This window comes from Chiloscyllium punctatum, chromosome 46 (assembly GCF_047496795.1).
Source record: "Chiloscyllium punctatum isolate Juve2018m chromosome 46, sChiPun1.3, whole genome shotgun sequence".
Lineage (NCBI taxonomy): Eukaryota > Metazoa > Chordata > Chondrichthyes > Orectolobiformes > Hemiscylliidae > Chiloscyllium > Chiloscyllium punctatum.
This window is the reverse complement of record NC_092784.1, coordinates 58694942-58714951: the sequence shown is the minus strand read 5'-3', so window position 1 is coordinate 58714951 and position 20010 is coordinate 58694942. Positions and strand designations below refer to the sequence as shown.

At 48.8% G+C, this 20010-nt stretch overlaps 1 protein-coding gene across 4 annotated transcripts in view; it reads right to left on the bottom strand.

Moving 5' to 3' along the window:
- Positions 1–4171: 4171 nt before the first annotated feature.
- The window catches only part of slc27a1a (solute carrier family 27 member 1a), a 79100-nt gene continuing 63261 nt past the window's right edge, over positions 4172–20010 (bottom strand). For all 4 annotated transcript variants that reach the window (XM_072564368.1, XM_072564369.1, XM_072564366.1 and 1 more), the window contains exons 12-13: positions 12525–12671; positions 4172–7984 (exon numbers count right to left, since the gene is read on the bottom strand). In XM_072564368.1, the coding sequence (XP_072420469.1) occupies positions 7827–7984; positions 12525–12671 (305 nt within the window). In that variant the 3' untranslated portion in view covers positions 4172–7826. The remainder of the gene's footprint in view (positions 7985–12524; positions 12672–20010) is intronic.

Genomic DNA, 20010 nt, shown 5'->3' with positions numbered 1-20010 from the left:
AATGGACCGAATGGCCGACCCCCTGAGCGGTGTTATTCTAATTGTTGTCTGAAGGAGCTGACATCCATAAATTACCGAGGTTTTGAAACATGTTAAAAAAAGAAACTTTCCCTGTTAAAAAGAGGTTTTGCGTTCAGCAGTGAGGGGATGGAGAGTGATGCAGAAACTGTATCCAGTCCAGACTGACTGGGCTCTGGGCTGATGGTGGTAAAAATGGAAGCAAAATGATTCCTGCTTTCTATTTATATGTCTGGGTTGGTGATGTCATTTCCTGTGGTGATGTCATTTCCTGTTATTATTCTCAGGGGGTGGTAGATGGGGTCTAACTTGGCGTGTTTGTTGATAGAGTTCCAGTTGGAATGCCATGCTTCTAGGAATTCTCGTTCGTGTCTCTGTTTCACTTGTCCTTGGATGGATGTGTTGTCCCAGTAGAAGTGGTGTCCTTCCTCATCTGTATGTGAGGATACTAGTGAGAGTGGGTCAGCAGGAATCATCAGCAGTGCTTTCCCCAGAGGCCCACTGAAGATGTTACCTGGTAGGGTGACGAAACGTCTGGAAATGAACCTTCCAGCTCAGCGAGCAAACCTACATCCAGAACCTCAACCTGAGCTACAAATCTTCTCAAAACTTGCTAAGTAAAATGAAGGAGGAAAAGAGAAAGGTTTTATCCTTGGGCTGTGCATATCCCCATGCGTGGCCTCACAAAATAACAAGGTGGAGCTGCAAACCATTCGCTGGAGCTGCAAACCATTCGCTGGCCTCCACCCTCCCGATGAAGGGTTTTTGCCCGAAACATTGATACTCCTGCTCCTCGGATGCTGCCTGACCTGCTGTGCTTTCCCAGCACCACACGCTCGCCTCCTCTTGATTAATAGCTGCTAATAACGGAGTTTGTTATTGCTTTCCTCAAAAGGCACAGGCCCACCCTTTACTGAACTAAACTGGAGGGATTCCAACTCCACCAAAAACACAGGCCTCTGCCGCAGCACCGTCTCCCACGGTCTGGCCCTTTAAGGACATTGGTGAGACCCCTTTTGGCACACTCCGTTCAATTCTGGTCTCCCAGCTGTAGGACATACATCGGAGCTAATTACTGCCAATGCTGGAATCTGAAAACAAAAAGGGTGCAGATCACAGTGGGTCAGGTAGCCTTCCTGGGGAGAGAGAGCAAGCTCTGATGAAGAATTATCTAGTCTCAAAATGTTAGCTCACGCTCTCTCTCCATGGCGGCTGCCTGACCTGTTGTGATTGCCAGCAATTTTTTGTTTTCAATGGGGAAAGATGCTGTTAAACTTGCAAATCTTCTGAACCCTTTCAAGGATGTTGCCGGGATTGGAGTGCTTGGGCTACAGGGAGAGGCTGAATTTTCCCTGGAGCGTTGGAAGCTGAGGGGGATAGAGGTTTATAAAATCATGAGGGGCATGGATAGGGTGAAAAGCCAAGGTCTTTTCCCCAGGGTAGGGGAACCAAAACTAGAGGGCATAGGTTTAAGGTGAGGGGGGGGGGAAGATTTAAAAGGGACCGAAGGGGCAACGTTTTCATGCAGAGGGTGGTACGTGTATGGAATGAGCTGCCAGAGGAAGTGGTGGAGGCTGGTACAATTACAACATTTAAAAGGCATCTGGATGGGTATGTGACTAGGAAGGGTTTGGAGGGATATGGGCCAAGTGCTGGCAAATGGGACCAGATGACAAGTTGGACTGAAGGGTCTGTTTCCGTGCTGTACACCTCTCCGACTCTGTGAGATCGCAGCTCAGTGGATACAGGGGTTGGGACTGAGAGTGTGCTACTGCCGACATTCCTTCAGTGTGAGAAAAAGGGCTTTGTGATTGGCCAAGGGGTCGCGATCTCTTGTCAGCGTACCCTCTGGGAGAGTCCTGGGAAAGGAGAGAGAGTCTACCTCATGACCTAGGCCCATGAATGGGTTGGCACCAATCCTCAGGAAGTTTCATTCACAAATAGCTGGTGCACCGGAGAAAAATCACAAAGCGGCTCTTGGCAGACGAGAACTTGCTCATTGTGGAAACCCGAGTGATTGATTCGGAGAAACAGAACCCAGAGGAGCTTAAAGGCTGGATTTTCGTGACCATGCATAAAAATACAGCTAACAAAAGAAATCAGGAACATGAGGTTTCTCTCCATCTTTGTTTTACTGAGCTGGGCTTACTTAAACGTCTTGGAAATCGACTGTAGGAGAGTGTAACTTTACACAAGTATAGTCTCAAAGGTACAGAACTGCTGCATCTTCAAATAAGCAGAGATACAGTTCTAAAGGTATCAAAGAGTCGGCATTGAAGAGTTAGACTGAAGGGTCTGTTCCTGTGCTGAATGACTATGGTATGGATAGAAGGTGAGATCAGGTTACTCAGCTGGATGATCAGAATGGCCTACCCTTATTTTCTACGTTTATACAAATCAGACATCTCTCCGCCAAATAAACAAAGCTGATTGTTGCAGGACTGCAATTCCATTTTATCTAGAAACATTGGACAGAGATCGAGAGATATTCTGGACATCAGCAGCAAATTACTGAGTCATAGCATCCCTACAGTTTGTAGGGAGGCCCTTCAGCCCATTAAGTCTGTAGAGTATGGCACCCAGCCCCTATCCTTGCAACCCTGCGGTTACCATGGCTAACCCACCAAGCCTGCACATCCCTAGACACTACAAGACAATTTCCCGTGGCCAATCCACCTAGCCTGCACATCTTTGGACTGTGGGAGGAAACCCCTGCACAGACACGGGGAGAACGTGCAAACTCCACACACAGTCGCCCCAGGTTGGAATCAAACCAGGTGTCCCTGGTGCTGTGAGGCAGCAGTACTAACCACTGAGCCACTGTACCATCCTTTGCAATATTCTTTTCAGAATACCCTAAAGCACCGTGCATAGAATGTGGTGGATACACAGCACTAGGAGACACCTGGGCAACTGGACAAAAAAATTAACAAAACTTCACGGAGGAAAATAACTTTTCACAAAGTTCAGGTTCTCATCTGTTCCCGGCTGCTATTTGACACTGAATCTCTTTTTTTGCATTTGAAGCTGCAAAGTTTCTGAACCCATATCAACTCCACCAAGATTGCCTACTTCCATCTTTGTGATATCACTGATGAGGCCTCTTCTGGAATATAGTCCTGGTTGCCCTGATAGATGAAGGATATTATTAAATTGGGAGATGGATCGGAAAAGATTTACTAGGATGTTGCTGGGAATGGAAGGTTTGAGTTTCCACTGGCAAGACTCTTGGGTGACTGTACAGACGTCTGTAACATCATGAGGGGCATAGATAGGGTGAACAGCAAGGGTCTTTTCCCTAGGTTCGGGGAGTTCAAAACTAGCTGCATATTTTTAAGGTGAGAGGAGAAAGATGAGATTCACAGCCAATTAAATTCATCTGGAAATGCAGTCACTGTTGGAATGTAAGAAACAAGGCAATTACCAATTTGTTTAAAATAAAACCCCACTCTGATGGGTCTGACAGTGTGCATTCAGCCTGCTTTTTAAAAGAGAACTATTTCTCTTGGTAATATTTAGTGACTGGTGTACAGAGTCTAAGGTGGACAGTCACTATCCTTTACTCAAATACCAGATGTGGTTAAGGGACATTGCAGATTGTAAAACACGCAAGGTCTACTTACCACAGTGAGCAGTCCCGGTGAACACGGTGAATGTCCCTAAATGTGATACTGGATATAGCTTCTGGTGAAATCCCACTTCTGTGGTGATTACTGCTACCTCACAGCGCCAGGGACCCAGGTTCGATTCCAGCCTCGAGTGACTGTGTGGAGTTTGCACATTCTTCTTGTGTCTGCGTGAGTTTGCTCCGGTTTCCTCCCACAGTCCAAAGATGTGCAGGTCAGGTGGATTGGCCAGGATAAATTGACCATAGTGTGCAGGCTGGGTGAATTAGCTATGGGAAATGCAGGGTTACAGGGGTAGGGTAGAGGGGATTGGGCCTGGATAGAGTAGAGGGGATTGGGCCTGGATAGAGTAGAGGAGATTGGGCCTGGATAGGATGCTCTCCAGAGGGTTGGTGTCGACTCGATGGGTCGAATGGCCGGATTCCTCACCGTGGAGTTTCTACTCATTCTAAATATTCTATTGAAATTCAACAATTTGGGTACCATTCCATAGCTAATTGGAATAATCCTCACCCACCGACATGGAGTGAATATTTAAGGCACACAAAGTTTAATGGCATTTCTATCAAGACAGACAGAATACAACACTCTGGAAAGCGGTGCTGCAATATGTTCACAGATACAGGCAGCAGTGACCCATATGGTTAAAACACATCGAGGAACATTAACATTAACACATCAATCTGTGACACAAAGGGAAACCAATACTTGAACAGAAGGTGTTTCTGATCAATGCATCATTCTTATTGCTTTTAAATGTCAAGGCTTCTCACCTTGTATATCATTGCTTGGGTGCGGACACCTGGTATTCACTCATTAACAGGCGGCTCAAACACATTTTTTCCTGTTAAAAAGTTTCATTTGTGCTTCGCCCATCGATAAAAACCAAAGTTATTCGGAAATGAAATGCATTTTAAGTTAGCCAAGTCCCACACTAAAACTTCCAGTAGCATCCTCAGAGAGGACAAACCAGAAGGACAAGACAAATCCTATGAGCTTTTAATATTCCTTATGTGAGCATTTTCACATTCCGTATATTAAGAAAATATATTTCTTTAGAGGATGTTAGCTTTCAGAACTCATTACTAGTGTCTAACTTTGACTAGTCCTGCACTAGCTTCTTTAATGGTCAAGTCTTTGCAAAAAAGAAAAATTCCCTTTAATCCCACTGTTAAGGTTCTAATAGCGAGACGCAAGCATAATTCAAGTGGATCAAAAGGTGTACTCAGAAACATTTTGCAACCCTGTCACCACCAGTAAGTCTCTATGGAGGAGGGGTGAGGAAAGACCAGGTAGCAGCCTCATATCCTGGTCTGGACATTGGGGCCTGCACTCTGACTTTTCCCCCCGCTCTCTCTCTCTCCCTTAAAAAAAGCCCTGGGATATTTAGGAGATGGAACCTTAACCACCCTTTCCACCTCCACCCCCCCGACTCTGAACACCTTTGTTTCCCACATCCCAGGACTATTCCTGTTGGTCCCCCAGCCATGTTTCTGCTCCAGGGATCAATGGAAGGGATGAGGGGTTATTCTCGGGTGCAGCGAGGATGAGATAGGGACCAAAGCTGCTGCGAGCTGTCTACTAATATACTGACTCCTAGAAAATAACACTGGGGCCTCACACAGGCTGTTCTTCAGAAGGGGCTTATCTGGTGCTGGGCAGACAGGCTGAGGGCAAGTTTTCCAACAAATTTTACAAACCAGATTCTTGTGCCGGTTCTGAAATGTAATAATCAAAACGTTTCCTCATCTACAGCACACTGTTGTCTCACAGCCAATCGTTTGCACTATCTGTAAACCTCCCATCACGGACAATCTCCTTTCGGTTGAGACTGGCTTTGCACTAACCTTGGAAACACTTCACTGACTCCGTTACCTGGGGAGTGGGGAGAAGAGGCAGACAGTTAAAAGGGGAGAGTGCAGAAGCAACCAGAGATCATTCAGTTTCATGCAAACAAAGTCAGTCAAAGTTGGACTGTGAACAGTTAGAGAGGACACATTGCTGACCTAAGTGGCCTATCCAAAATAGTTGGTTCCAGTTGTGTGTTGGTTCCAGTTGCGATGAAGATAGCAGCAATTGCACACCAGACAAGCTCTCTGAATGAGGGGGATAGAGGGTGAGGGAGGTTCCGTGAAGCTGGGCACGCCTGATCATTGCCCAGTCACCCCCTTCCAGAGAGAAAGCCAAGTCTGAATATCAATCACAAGATGTTACGATTCTGCACCAAGTAACACATAAGTCACACTGACTTGTGTGAAGAATGCCTTATTGACAAGGAGTTGGCTGGGAATCGGAAGGAAGCAGTGAGTCATCAGGAGGAAGTATCTCAGAGAGGTATAGACAGAGGGGAATAGGACAGGTACAAATCTACAGTAGTGTTTATAGACTGTTCTAACATAACTGAGGTAAGAGCACTATATGACTGGCCTGTCAGGAAACAGTTAAAGTAATAGTGGCAGAGGATGTTACTGACAGCATTTCCCTTCAATATCTATGCCCTCAGCGTCACTGGGCCTGTGTTTACAGCAGCTCCTGTTGTGGGGTTGGCACCACAGCAAGGAATCAGTATTGTTTGCCCATCTTGCTCCGTGAGGAGAACAGCAAATTCCATTCTGTTAGGGAGTGATACTGTCCCAGACCAAGCGAACGTGCACCAGAATGCTTTTACTTCCCCTCACTGCAGCCCACTTCCTCTTTCCAGGAACAGTGCTTAATCTTCCAACCCTGGCCCGAATTCAAGGCTGATTCCGTGGAGACTGGCAGGCCGATGCCGACACTGGAGTTAGGGTACCCACCCTTCCTTGCAGCAAGGCCAGAGACTGAGCCCAGAGTTGGGAAGTGGCTGGGACTGCAGACCCTGGGACAGCAGGTCGGGTGTGTCTGACCTTAAGCGGGAAAGTTCGCCTTTTGACATTCAAGACGGAGGGGCGGATTAATGAGGTTACCCTGACTTTAACACCAACACTATTTTAAAACTTTAAAAAGCACTCGGCTAATATTTTGGGAGTTTTCACTTTTGGCAAAGGGGGGTGGGGCAAAGTCAAAGGATACATTTTGTTTGATCACGAGTCATATAAACCCCCATTAGAGGAGGTAGTGCATCTACTGAGGGTCAATAGATTTAGGAGGATGAAGGGACTAACTGGCAAGAACATTGGTCAAACCACTGCAAACTCAACAACTCATTTTCCCTCAATGTTCTCATTGACCATAAGTTGAGCGTAGTCATGTTGAGCATTAACGACCTAATCATTTTAAGGAAGAATTCGGTCTAGTTTCCAGGTTCAGACCACTGGATAGTGTATCTGGCCTTTCTGAGCCCCTGGCGGTGAATGCATGGACATGGTTCTTACAGGATAACGAGCCACATCCTTGTTGCAAAGAATTTACCAAGGCAGGCTGGGGCACAGAATCTCATTGCGCCCTCCCCCCCCCTTGCGACCCCAAAACATCTCCCCGGCCACTTGCAGTTGCACAATGGTAAACCGAGTTCAGAGGGCAGGGTGAAAGGGTGGGGCAGACAGGGCTCCTTCTGTGTAATAACTGCTCTGTGACTGCAGCCACATGTAATTAATACATCAAAAAAACAACACAGGATTATCGAGAGATTGGAGGTTTAGCACAGAATGGTTGGCTGTGGGCAGACTGCAGTGAGGGCAAAGGGAGAGAGACATTGTCAATGCTCGCATTTGAAGCCAGCCTTCCTGTAGAGAGTTAACAACTTAGTGCATCTTCTGGACTCTGAGCACATGGTGTGTCTGCAAGGGCACAATGGAACGGATGAAGCAAGCTGTAGGAGAGTTCAATTGCTCGAGTAGTGGTGATACGGAATCAGATCTGTTCATCCCTCCTCCTCAGGCATCAGTATTGCTTCTTCCAATGTATGAATTCTAGATAGGACATTGGAACGGAGGGCATTGAGTGCAGATTATGAGCCATCCCGACAGTCACCTGGAGAAACCAGAGTTCGCTCTTTATGACAAACAGTACTCAGATGGGATCACACTCAGCTCTCTAAAGTTAGCCAAACAATGTTTCATTTCACATTTGTTTTTTTTTCTTGCTCTGGGCAGGTTTGAATTTAACTCTTCATACAAGTCAAGCCCTTCCTTCACCCTTTTCCTGGTGATTTTTTGTTTAAAAGAGAAACAGTATTAGCTGCCCAGTACTCGATTCATCAAACTATAGGTGGTAATTTCCAGCCAGGATAGCGTCATGGACGTTCTTATCGAGGGGGATGTACTTCCCCAGTCTGGAATCCAGGAAGTACAGTCTGTCATTTGTCTGGTGTAAGTCAAAACCCTCTTTTCGCAATCTTGTCTTCTGGATTTTGAAAGTACCTGGAACCATACAAAGACCTGATTACCAACTCTGCCTGGGGAGGATGCAAACATTCACCTCCTGAATGCACTCATTTTCACTATCAAAACCATTTGAGAGCTACTGTTAAGAAGAATTCATCCCCAATGTTCATAGAATTCCTATGGCGTGGAAAGTGTAATTTGGCCCCACAAGTCTACACCACCTTCCGAAGAGTATTCCAACCAGAACCAGTCCCTATCTAATAATCGACATTTACCCCTGACTAATGCACCTAACCTATGCATCCCTGGACACAATGGGCAATTTCCCATGGTCAATTTACCCAATGTGCACATCTTTTGGACTGTGGGAGGAAACCGGGGAACCCGGAGGAAACCCACGCAGACACGGGGAGAATGTGTAAACTCCACACAGACAGTCGCCCGAGGCTGGGATCAAACCAGGAACCCTGGTGCTGTGAGGCAGCAGTGCTAATGACTGAGCCACTGTGCCACTCAACAAAAAAAAGGATAGCTACAAAAACAAAATACTGAGAATGGAGGGTGGGGGGGGTGGAGGGGAATGCAGGAGAGACTCAGGAGGCCGGGCAGCATCTGTGGAGACAGAAATCGAGTCAATGTTTCAGCTCACCAGTTCTGGTGGCAGGTCTAAGAACGGAGACTGAGACTATCACTCTATTTATTCCTCCCTCCGTACATGCTGTCCAACCTTCAGCATCTCCACACACTGGCAATGGATTAAAAGGAAGGGCCACATTCTCTGGGAAACGAGGGAACACAGAAACCACAATCATAGAACAGGCCATGTCAGGTTAGAGTGTGGAACTGGAGGGATTTATTCATGAATGTTTAACTTAAAATCAGGAAAGGGAAAAATCACTGCAAGGATCGTACTCTAGGGTTCATCCACATTCATTCAAACTCTGTTGCAAACATGAACGGTGAATTTATCAGCCTTGGAGCTATTGTCAGATCAACACCCAACCATACTGCTGACACTGCACAGTATGGGTTCTGGGAGGGACATCATTTACTATGGTAAGTACTCTACCATAGAACGTAAGAAACAGGAGCAAGAGTAGGCCATTCAGCCCATCGAGCCCACTCTGCCACGCAATAAGACCATGGCTGACCTTTTCATGGCCTCAGGTCCACCTACCCGCCCTCTCACTGTCACCCTGAATTCCTTTACTGTTCAAAAACGTATCTACCTTAGTTACTGAAGTAGTGATGACAACGTCCCTGGGCAGGGAATTCCATAGATTAACAACCCTCTGGGTAAAGAAGTTCCTTCTCAGTTCAGTTCTAAATCTGCTCCCCCTAATCGTGAGGCTACGCCTCCTGCCCTAGTTTCACCGGCCAGTGGAAACATTCTCTCTACTTCTATCGTATCTATTCCCTTCATAAAAGTTATGTTTCTGTAAGAGCCCCCCCTCATTCTTCTGAATTCCAATGAATATAATCCCAGTCTACTCAATCTCTGTTCATAAGCCAACCCCCTCAACTCCGGAACCAACCTGGTGAACCTCCTCTGCACCTCCTCCAGTGCCAGTCCATCCTTTCTCAAGTAAGGAGACCAAAACTGCGCACTGTACTCCAGGTGTGGCCTCACCAGCGCCCTGTACAGCTGCATCATAACCTCCCTGCTTTTAAACTTAACCCCTTCAGCAATGAAGAACAATATCCCATTTGCCTTCCTATTTACCTGTTGTACCTGCAGACCAACCTTCTGTGATTCATGCACAAGGACACCCAGGTCCCTCTGCACAGCAGCACACTGCAACTTTTCACCATTCAAGTAATAGTCTATTTTACTATTACTCCTCCCAAAATGTATGAGTTCACATTTATTAACATTGTACTCCATCTGCCAGACCTTTGCCCACTCAGTCATAGCATCCTTGTTCCTCTACAAAGTTTCGGAGTCCACTAATCATAGTCTCATCTACAAACCTTGACATACTACACGTGGTCCCCAACTCCAAATCATCTTTATAAATTGTGAATAATTGTGGTCCCAACACCGATCCCTGAGGCACATCGCTAGTTACTGATTGCCAGCCAGAATAGCACTCATTTATCCCCACTCTTTGCTTCCTGTTAGTCAACCAATCCTCTATCCATACTATTACTTTACCCGCGATGCCTTGCATCCTTATCTTATGCAGCAGCCTCTTGTGCGGCACCTTGTCAAAGGCCTTTTGGAAATCTAGGTACACCACATCCACTGGGTCCCCTTTGTCCACCTTGCTTGAAATGTCTTCACAGAATTCCAAAAGATACGTGAAGCATGACCTGCCCTTCATGAACCCATCTGTACAATGGGACAATCTCTTTCAAGATGCTCTGCTACTTCTTCCTTGATAACAGACTCAAGCATCTTCCCCACTACAGAGGTTAAGCTAACTGGTCTATAATTCCCCATCTTTTGTCTACCTCCCTTTTTATACAGTGGAATCAATTTGCTGTTTTCCAATCTGCTGGGACTGCCCCAGAGTCCAGCAAATTTGGTAAAATTACTGCCAGTCCACCTGCTACTTCACCCGCCATCTCTTTTAGAACCCTGGGATGCATTCCATCAGCACCAGGAGACTTATCTATCCTTAGCTCCAACACAGAGTCTGGAAGTCCTGGGGGAAGGGAAGGGGAGCTGCACAGAACAGCAGTGGGGACAGTGGAAAACTGTGGGGACAGGTGAGGGGAAAATGGTGGAAACAAGGCCGAGAATGGCTGTTGGCGTGTCTGGACCTTGAGTTTACCGGACCCCCCGCAACAATAGCTGAAGATGCTGGAAGGTGGGGTGGGCAGAACCAATTGCCAAGAGATAAAAGCAGACTCAAGGGGGTTTTAACAGTGGGAGCTGAGGCGAGAAACATCACAAATATGATAATGAGTAGCCTTCAGCGACAACTAGTTTGTGAAGGTTGCAGGTTGGCTTTGGACAGGAGGTCTAGGTCCGAGGCTGAGGGAGTAGACCAAGTGAACTAGAATAATGTCTCCAGTCTTCCTGATGAAAGAGGGCTTGGTTTGAAGGTTGAAAACATTGTACTTCAACATGGGGAAAGGAGACCGATCTGGGCAGGCTTCTATACAGCCTGAGAACAGACTCCGTGATTGGGGACGGTACCACAAGGCGATGGACAGGGATCCTCGGGTGGTTTGGAGAAACATTTGCTAGAAACCTGGTGGCCAGGTCCTTCGCACTGAGACCGAGTTATTTTCTGAATGGGAAAACGAGTAAAAACACAACAGGTGAAACTCTGCAGAGACAGGGAGGGGAGCACCCGCCATGATCCCAGTTACAAGTGACACCACTCACAAAGGAGGCCAGGGGGAGAGCTCAGCACTGACACAGCAAGGAGCTTCATGTGGAAGGTCTGAGTAATTGTGTAGCCACTGAATGGAACGGGGAGGCAAAGACAGTCTGAGAACGTAGAACTTTTGAAATAAATTAAACTAAACGAAGGAAGAGTGGTTTACGATGATGAAAATACTTGATAGATTTGACTGAGGAACCAGTTCTGGTGGGAGGCAATGAAGAGGGGCATGGAGAGGGTAACCTTACAATTAATGGTGGGTTTTCAGGGCTGATATCAGGCAACAGAGAAGTAACAATCTAGAAACTTCCGTCCCAGAAAGTTGTTGAGGCTGGTGGAGGGAGTGCAGGTGGGTTGAGTTTTGTTAAGGATGGTGTTACGAGATGTGGAGCCGAGATTCAATTTCAGCCAGGATTTATTGAATGGTGGAACAGGCTGCAAGGGGCTGAGTGGCGTCCTGCAGTAACTAATGAGCCAGAGGAAAGCCAACTCCAGTCCAGAGGGCTAAGACAAGGTCTGTTATCAGGCCCCTGCCTCATCTGTATGGAAAAGTTGAGATGATCAAGGTGCGTCAGGAGAAACGCACACTGACTGTCCACCGTGTGCTGCACTCCCTGGGACACGGCTACAAGACATCCACTTCTGCAAATGGGAAAAATTAAAACTCGACATCACATAGTCCCAAACACCCAAGAACACCTCCGGCGCAACTGGACTCGCTGCATGCGTCAGCTGTGTAGAGTCATTGTCATACAGCACGGAAACAGACCCTTCGGTCCAACCAGTCCATGCTGACCATATCCCCAAACTAAACTAGTCCCACCTGCCTGCGCCTGGCCCACATCCCTCCAAACCGTTCCTATTCATGAACTTATACACGTCTTTCAAATGTATCCACAACCACCACGATCTCTGAAGTTCATTCCACATCAAAACCACACTCTGCATAGAAAGAGTTACTCCTGGTGCCCTTTTTTAAATCTTTCTCCTCTCACCTTAAAAATATGCCCCTTTCGTCTTGAACGCCCCCACCCTAGGGGAAAAGACACCTGCCATTCACCTTGCGTGTGTACCCCTCATGATTTTATAAACCTCAATAAAGGTTTACTCCTCAACCTCCTCCGCTCCAGTGAAATAACGTCCAGCCTATTTTTTAATCTCACACTCTCCATTCTCGGCAACAACGTGATAAATCTTTTGTGAACCCTCTCGAGCTTAATGATCTTCTTCCTATAACGTACTTGTGGTGTCCACGACAGGGAGGATGCGGAGGAAGACTGGCCTGGCGTATGGAGGCAGCACCTTTATCAGCTCCTGGTAGAAGAGGTCAGGATTGATTTTGTTCTTGGGATCAGCGATGGCGGCCATTCCAGCCTTCCCTTCGATCCCTGGCAAGAAAACGGAATGGAACTGTCAGTGGGACAGACAATCGAAAACAATACTCCACAAACGTGGGGAAACCAGGGACTGAGGCTCAAAACACTGCAGTGGGGCCAATCAACATCCGTGCACAGGGAAAGACACAAAGTTGCAGAAGTGCCATCTCTTGTCGCGGCATTGCTGGTAAGGGCAGGATTTATTGCCTATAAGCTCCTACCCCTTTAGAAGGTAGTAGTGAGCCACAAATGGTTTGGGTCAATTCTGAGGGCAGTTAAGAGTCAACCACATTGCTGTGGGTCAAATGTTAGCCAGACCGGGTGAGGACGGCAGATTTCCTTCCCTAAAGGATACTAATAAACAAGATGGCGCTTTTTATGACTCTTATGATAATTAGCTCAGGTCCCTGACTTATTATCCGATGAACATATCCACTAATTTACTGTATGCATGAAAGGTCAGGCTGACTCTGGTTTAGACAAGGTGTCGAGGCAACCCCCCCACCCCCACCTCCCCCAAACACTGCCTGAGCTGAGAGCCCTCTGTGGGGCACAGCCAGTTCGCTGAACGTGAACAAAACACTGTACTGCTTTGCAAGTTTTGAGTAAGTAACTAGGTTAAAGTGTTCCACATCTTCTGCCCTAGTTCTGTTTGTTCACTGGAAGTGCTGACAACTCAGGAGGAATGATTTATGGACAATGTGGGAGTGCTGTACTTTGTGACAGTGTAAATCATGATCAGGTTTCCCCATCAAAACAAGCTGCACTTACAAACTCAGGCCAAACCTCTGATTGCAACGGCACACAAAGGGGTTCGCTGGCCAAACTATCCAAACCTGCCCTTACCGCAAGTCTGTAGAAAATTTCAGTGACTCTAATTGTTATTTATCACAGCTTCAACAACACTCAATAAGCTCAATGTTAAGCTCAAGACAAAACAGCCCATTTGAATGGCACCTGCTATAGGGTTAAGGTTCAACATTCACTCCCTTCACCACTGACACACGACAGGAACAGAGGTCACCATCAATAGGAACGGAGAGCACCGTCGACTGGAACAGTGTGTACCATCTTTAGTAACAGTATGCACCACCGATAGGAACAGGGGGCACCATCTATAGGAACAGGGGGCACCATCTATAGGAACAGGGGGCACCATCTATAGGAACAGAGTGGACCATCGAGAGTAACACAGGGCACCATCGACAGGAACAGAGGGCAGAATCTATAGGAACAGAGGGCACCATCGATAGGAACAGAGGGCAGAATCTATAGGAACAGAGGGCATAATCTATAGGAAGAGGGCACCATCGACAGGAACAGGGGGCACCATCGACAGGAACTGAGGCCATAATCTATAGGAACTGAGGGCACCATCTATAGGAACAGAGGGCACCATCGATAGGAACAGGGGGAACCATCGATAGGAACAGGGGGAACCATCGATAGGTAGAGTGGGCACAATCGATAGGAACAGGGGGCACGAGAGAGGAACAGAAGGCACCATCCAAAGGAACAGAGGGCACCATCGACAGGAACGGAGAGCATCATCTATAGGAACAGGGCGCACCATCGATTGGAACAGAGGGCACCATTGACAGGAACAGAGGGCACCATCGATAGGAACAGGGCGCACCATCGATAGGAACAGAGGGCAGAATCTATAGGAACAGAGGGCATTATCTATAGGAAGACGGCACCATCGATAGGAACAGAGGGCACCAATGATAGCAACAGAGGGCAGAATCTATAGGAACAGAGGGCACCATCGATAGGAACAGAGGGCAGCATCGAAAGGAACAGGGCGCACCATCGATAGGAACAGGGGGCACCATCGACTGGAACAGTGTGCACCATCTATAGGAACAAGCGGCACCATCTATAGGAACAGAGGGCACCATCGATAGGAACAGAGCGCAGCATCGATAGGAACAGAGCGCAGCATCGATAGGAACAGAGCGCAGCATCGATAGGAACAGAGGGCACCATCGATAGGAACAGAGGGCACCATCGATAGGAACAGAGGGCACCATCGATAGGAACAGAGGGCACCATCGACTGGAACAGTGTGCACCATCTATAGGAACAAGCGGCACCATCTATAGGAACAGAGGGCACCATCGATAGGAACAGAGGGCACCATCGATAGGAACAGAGCGCAGCATCGATAGGAACAGGGGGCACCATCGATAGGAACAGAGGGCACCATCGACTGGAACAGTGTGCACCATCTATAGGAACAAGCGGCACCATCTATAGGAACAGAGAGCACCATCGATAGGAACAAAGGGCACCATCGATAGGAACAAAGAGCACAATCGATACGAACAGAGGGCACCATCGATAGGAACAGAGGGCACCACCGATAGGAACAAAGAGCACCACCGATAGGAGCAGAGGGCACCATCGACAGGAACAGGGGGCACCATCGACAGGAACAGGGGGCACCATCGACAGGAATAGAGGGCACCATCGACAGGAATAGAGGGCACCATCGACAGGAACAGGCGGCACCATCGACAGGAACAGGCGGCACCATCGATAGGAAGAGGGGGCACGATCTACAGGAACAGAGGGCACCATCAATTGGAATGGACATCACCATCGATAGGAATACAGGGTGCCATCGATAGTAACTGAGGGCACCCTCTATAGGAACAGGGGGGCACCATCGACAGGAACAGAGGGCACCATCCATAGGAACAGAGGGCACCATCGAGAGGAACAGGGCACACCATCGATAGGAAAAGAGGGCACCATCTATAGGAACAGTGTGCACCATTGATAGGAACAGAGGGCATCATCGACAGGAACAGGGGGCACCAACGATAAGAACAGGGCGAACCATCGATAGTTAGAGTGGGCACCATCGAGAGTAACAGAGGGCACCATCGAGAGTAACAGAGGGCACCATCGACAGGAACAGAGGGCACCATCGACAGGAACAGAGGGCATAATCTATAGGAACAGAGGGCACCATCCATAGGAACAGAGGGCATAATCTATAGGAACTGAGGGCACCATCCATAGGAACTGAGGGCACCATCCATAGGAACTGAGGGCACCATTGATAGGAACAGGGGGCACCATCTATAGGAATGGACGGCACCAACGATAAGAACAGGGCGAACCATCGATAGTTAGAGTGGGCACCATCGAGAGTAACAGAGGGCACCATCGACAGGAACAGAGGGCACCATCCATAGGAACAGAGGGCATAATCTATAGGAACAGAGGGCACCATCCATAGGAACTGAGGGCACCATCCATAGGAACTGAGGGCACCATCTATAGGAAGAGAGGGCACCATCTATAGGAAGAGAGGGCACCATCGATAGGAAGAGAGGGCACCATCGATAGGAAGAGAGGGCACCATCGATAGGAAGAGAGGGCACCATCGACAGGAACAGGGCACACCATCTATAGGAAGAGAGGGCACCATCTATAGGAACAGTGTGCACCATTGATAGGAACAGAGTGCACCATCGACAGGAACAGAGGGCATAATCTATAGGAACAGAGGGCATAATCTATAGGAACAGAGGGCACCATCCACAGGAACAAGCGGCACCATCGACACGAACAGAGGGCACCATCGACACGAACAGAGGGCACCATCGATACGAACAGAGGGCACCATCGATACGAACAGAGGGCACCATCGATACGAACAGAGGGCACCATCGACAGGAACAGGGGGAACCATCGACAGGAACAGGGGGAACCATCGAGTAACAGAGGGCACCATCGATAGGAACAGAGGGCACCAATGATAGCAACAGAGGGCAGAATCTATAGGAACAGAGGGCACCATCGATAGGAACAGAGGGCACCATCGACAGGAACAGAGGGCACCATCCAAAGGAACAAGCGGCACCATCGACACGAACAGAGGGCACCATCGACACGAACAGAGGGCACCATCGACACGAACAGAGGGCACCATCGACAGGAACAGAGGGCACCATCGACAGGAACAGAGGGCACCATCGACAGGAACAGAGGGCACCATCGACAGGAACAGAGGGCACCATCGATACGAACAGAGGGCACCATCGATACGAACAGAGGGCACCATCGACAGGAACAGGGGGAACCATCGAGTAACAGAGGGCACCAATGATAGCAACAGAGGGCAGAATCTATAGGAACAGAGGGCACCATCGATAGGAACAGAGGGCAGCATCGATAGGAACAGAGGGCAGCATCGAAAGGAACAGAGTGCAGCATCGAAAGGAACAGGGCGCACCATCGATAGGAACAGGGGGCACCATCGACTGGAACAGTGTGCACCATCGATAGGAACAGGGGGCACCATCGATAGGAACAGAGGGCACCATCGATAGGAACAGAGGGCACCATCGATAGGAACAGGGGGCACCATCGATAGGAACAGGGGGCACCATCGATAGGAACAGGGGGCACCATCGACTGGAACAGTGTGCACCATCTATAGGAACAAGCGGCACCATCTATAGGAACAGAGGGCACCATCGATAGGAACAGAGCGCAGCATCGATAGGAACAGGGGGCACCATCGATAGGAACAGGGGGCACCATCGATAGGAACAGGGGGCACCATCGATAGGAACAGGGGGCACCATCGATAGGAACAGGGGGCACCATCGATAGGAACAGGGGGCACCATCGATAGGAACAGAGGGCACCATCGACTGGAACAGTGTGCACCATCTATAGGAACAAAGGGCACCATCGATAGGAACAGAGGGCACCATCGACAGGAACAGAGGGCACCACCGATAGGAGCAGAGGGCACCACCGATAGGAGCAGAGGGCACCATCGACAGGAACAGGGGGCACCATCGACAGGAACAGGGGGCACCATCGACAGGAACAGGGGGCACCATCGACAGGAATAGAGGGCACCATCGACAGGAACAGGCGGCACCATCGACAGGAACAGGCGGCACCATCGATAGGAAGAGGGGGCACGATCTATAAGAAGAGGGGGCACGATCTACAGGAACAGAGGGCACCATCAATTGGAATGGACATCACCATCGATAGGAATACAGGGTGCCATCGATAGTAACTGAGGGCACCCTCTATAGGAACAGGGGGGCACCATCGACAGGAACAGAGGGCACCATCCATAGGAACAGAGGCACCATCGAGAGGAACAGGGCACACCATCGATAGGAAAAGAGGGCACCATCTATAGGAACAGTGTGCACCATTGATAGGAACAGAGGGCATCATCGACAGGAACAGGGGGCACCATCTATAGGAATGGACGGCACCAACGATAAGAACAGGGCGAACCATCGATAGTTAGAGTGGGCACCATCGAGAGTAACAGAGGGCACCATCGAGAGTAACAGAGGGCACCATCGACAGGAACAGAGGGCACCATTGACAGGAACAGAGGGCATAATCTATAGGAACAGAGGGCACCATCCATAGGAACAGAGGGCATAATCTATAGGAACTGAGGGCACCATCCATAGGAACTGAGGGCACCATCTATCGGAACAGTGTGCACCATTGATAGGAACAGAGGGCATCATCGACAGGAACAGGGGGCACCATCTATAGGAATGGACGGCACCAACGATAAGAACAGGGCGAACCATCGATAGTTAGAGTGGGCACCATCGAGAGTAACAGAGGGCACCATCGACAGGAACAGAGGGCACCATCCATAGGAACAGAGGGCACCATCCATAGGAACTGAGGGCACCATCCATAGGAACTGAGGGCACCATCCATAGGAACTGAGGGCACCATCTATAGGAAGAGAGGGCACCATCGATAGGAAGAGAGGGCACCATCGATAGGAAGAGAGGGCACCATCGATAGGAAGAGAGGGCACCATCGACAGGAACAGGGGGCACCATCTATAGGAATGGACGGCACCAACGATAAGAACAGGGCGAACCATCGATAGTTAGAGTGGGCACCATCGAGAGTAACAGAGGGCACCATCCATAGGAACAGAGGGCACCATCCATAGGAACTGAGGGCACCATCTATAGGAAGAGGGGGCACCATCTATAGGAAGAGAGGGCACCATCGATAGGAACAGAGGGCACCATCGATAGGAAGAGAGGGCACCATCGACAGGAACAGGGCACACCATCTATAGGAAGAGAGGGCACCCTCTATAGGAACAGTGTGCACCATTGATAGGAACAGAGTGCACCATCGACAGGAACAGAGGGCACCATCGATAGGAACAGAGGGCACCATCGATAGGAACAGAGGGCATAATCTATAGGAACAGAGGGCATAATCTATAGGAACAGAGGGCATAATCTATAGGAACAGAGGGCACCATCCATAGGAACTGAGGGCACCATCTATAGGAAGAGAGGGCACTATCTATCGGAACAGAGGGCACCATCTATAGGAACAGTGTGCACCATCGATAGGAACAGAGGGCACCATCGATAGGAACAGTGTGCACCATCGATAGGAACAGAGGGCACCATCGAAAGGAACAGAGGGCACCATCGATAGGAACAGAGGGCACCATCGATAGGAACAGGGGGCACCATCGAGAGGAACAGAGGGCACCATCGACAGGAACAGAGGGCACCATCGAAAGGAACAGGGGGCACCATCGATAGGAACAGAGTGCACCATCAATTGGAACAGAAGGCACCATCAATTGGAACAGAAGGCACCATCTATAGGAACAGTGTTTACCATTGATAGGAGCAGAGGGGACTATAGGAACAGTGTGCACCATCGATAGTAACAGAGGGGACCACCTCTAGGAACAGAGCGCACCATCGATAGGAACAGAGGGGACTATCTATAGGAACAGAGAGCACAATCTATAGGAACAGAGAGCACAATCTATTGGAACAGAGAGCACCATTGATAGTAACAGAGTGCACCATCGATAGAAACGGAGCGCACTATCGATAGGAACAGACGGCACCATCGATTGGAACAGAGGGCATAATCTATAGGAACAGAGGGCACCATCCAAAGGAACAGAGGGCACCATCCAAAGGAACAGAGGGCACCATCCAAAGGAACAGAGGGCACCATCGATAGGAACAGAGGGCACCATCGATAGGAACAGAGGGCAGAATCTATAGGAACAGAGGGCACCATCGATAGGAACAGAGGGCAGAATCTATAGGAACAGAGGGCATAATCTATAGGAAGAGGGCACCATCGATAGGAACAGAGGGCATCATCCATAGGAAGAGAGGGCACCATCTATTGGAACAGAGGGCACCATCTATAGGAACAGAGGGCACCATCCAAAGGAACAAGCGGCACCATCGACAGGAACAGAGGGCACCATCGACAGGAACAGAGGGCACCATCGATACGAACAGAGGGCACCATCGATACGAACAGAGGGCACCATCAA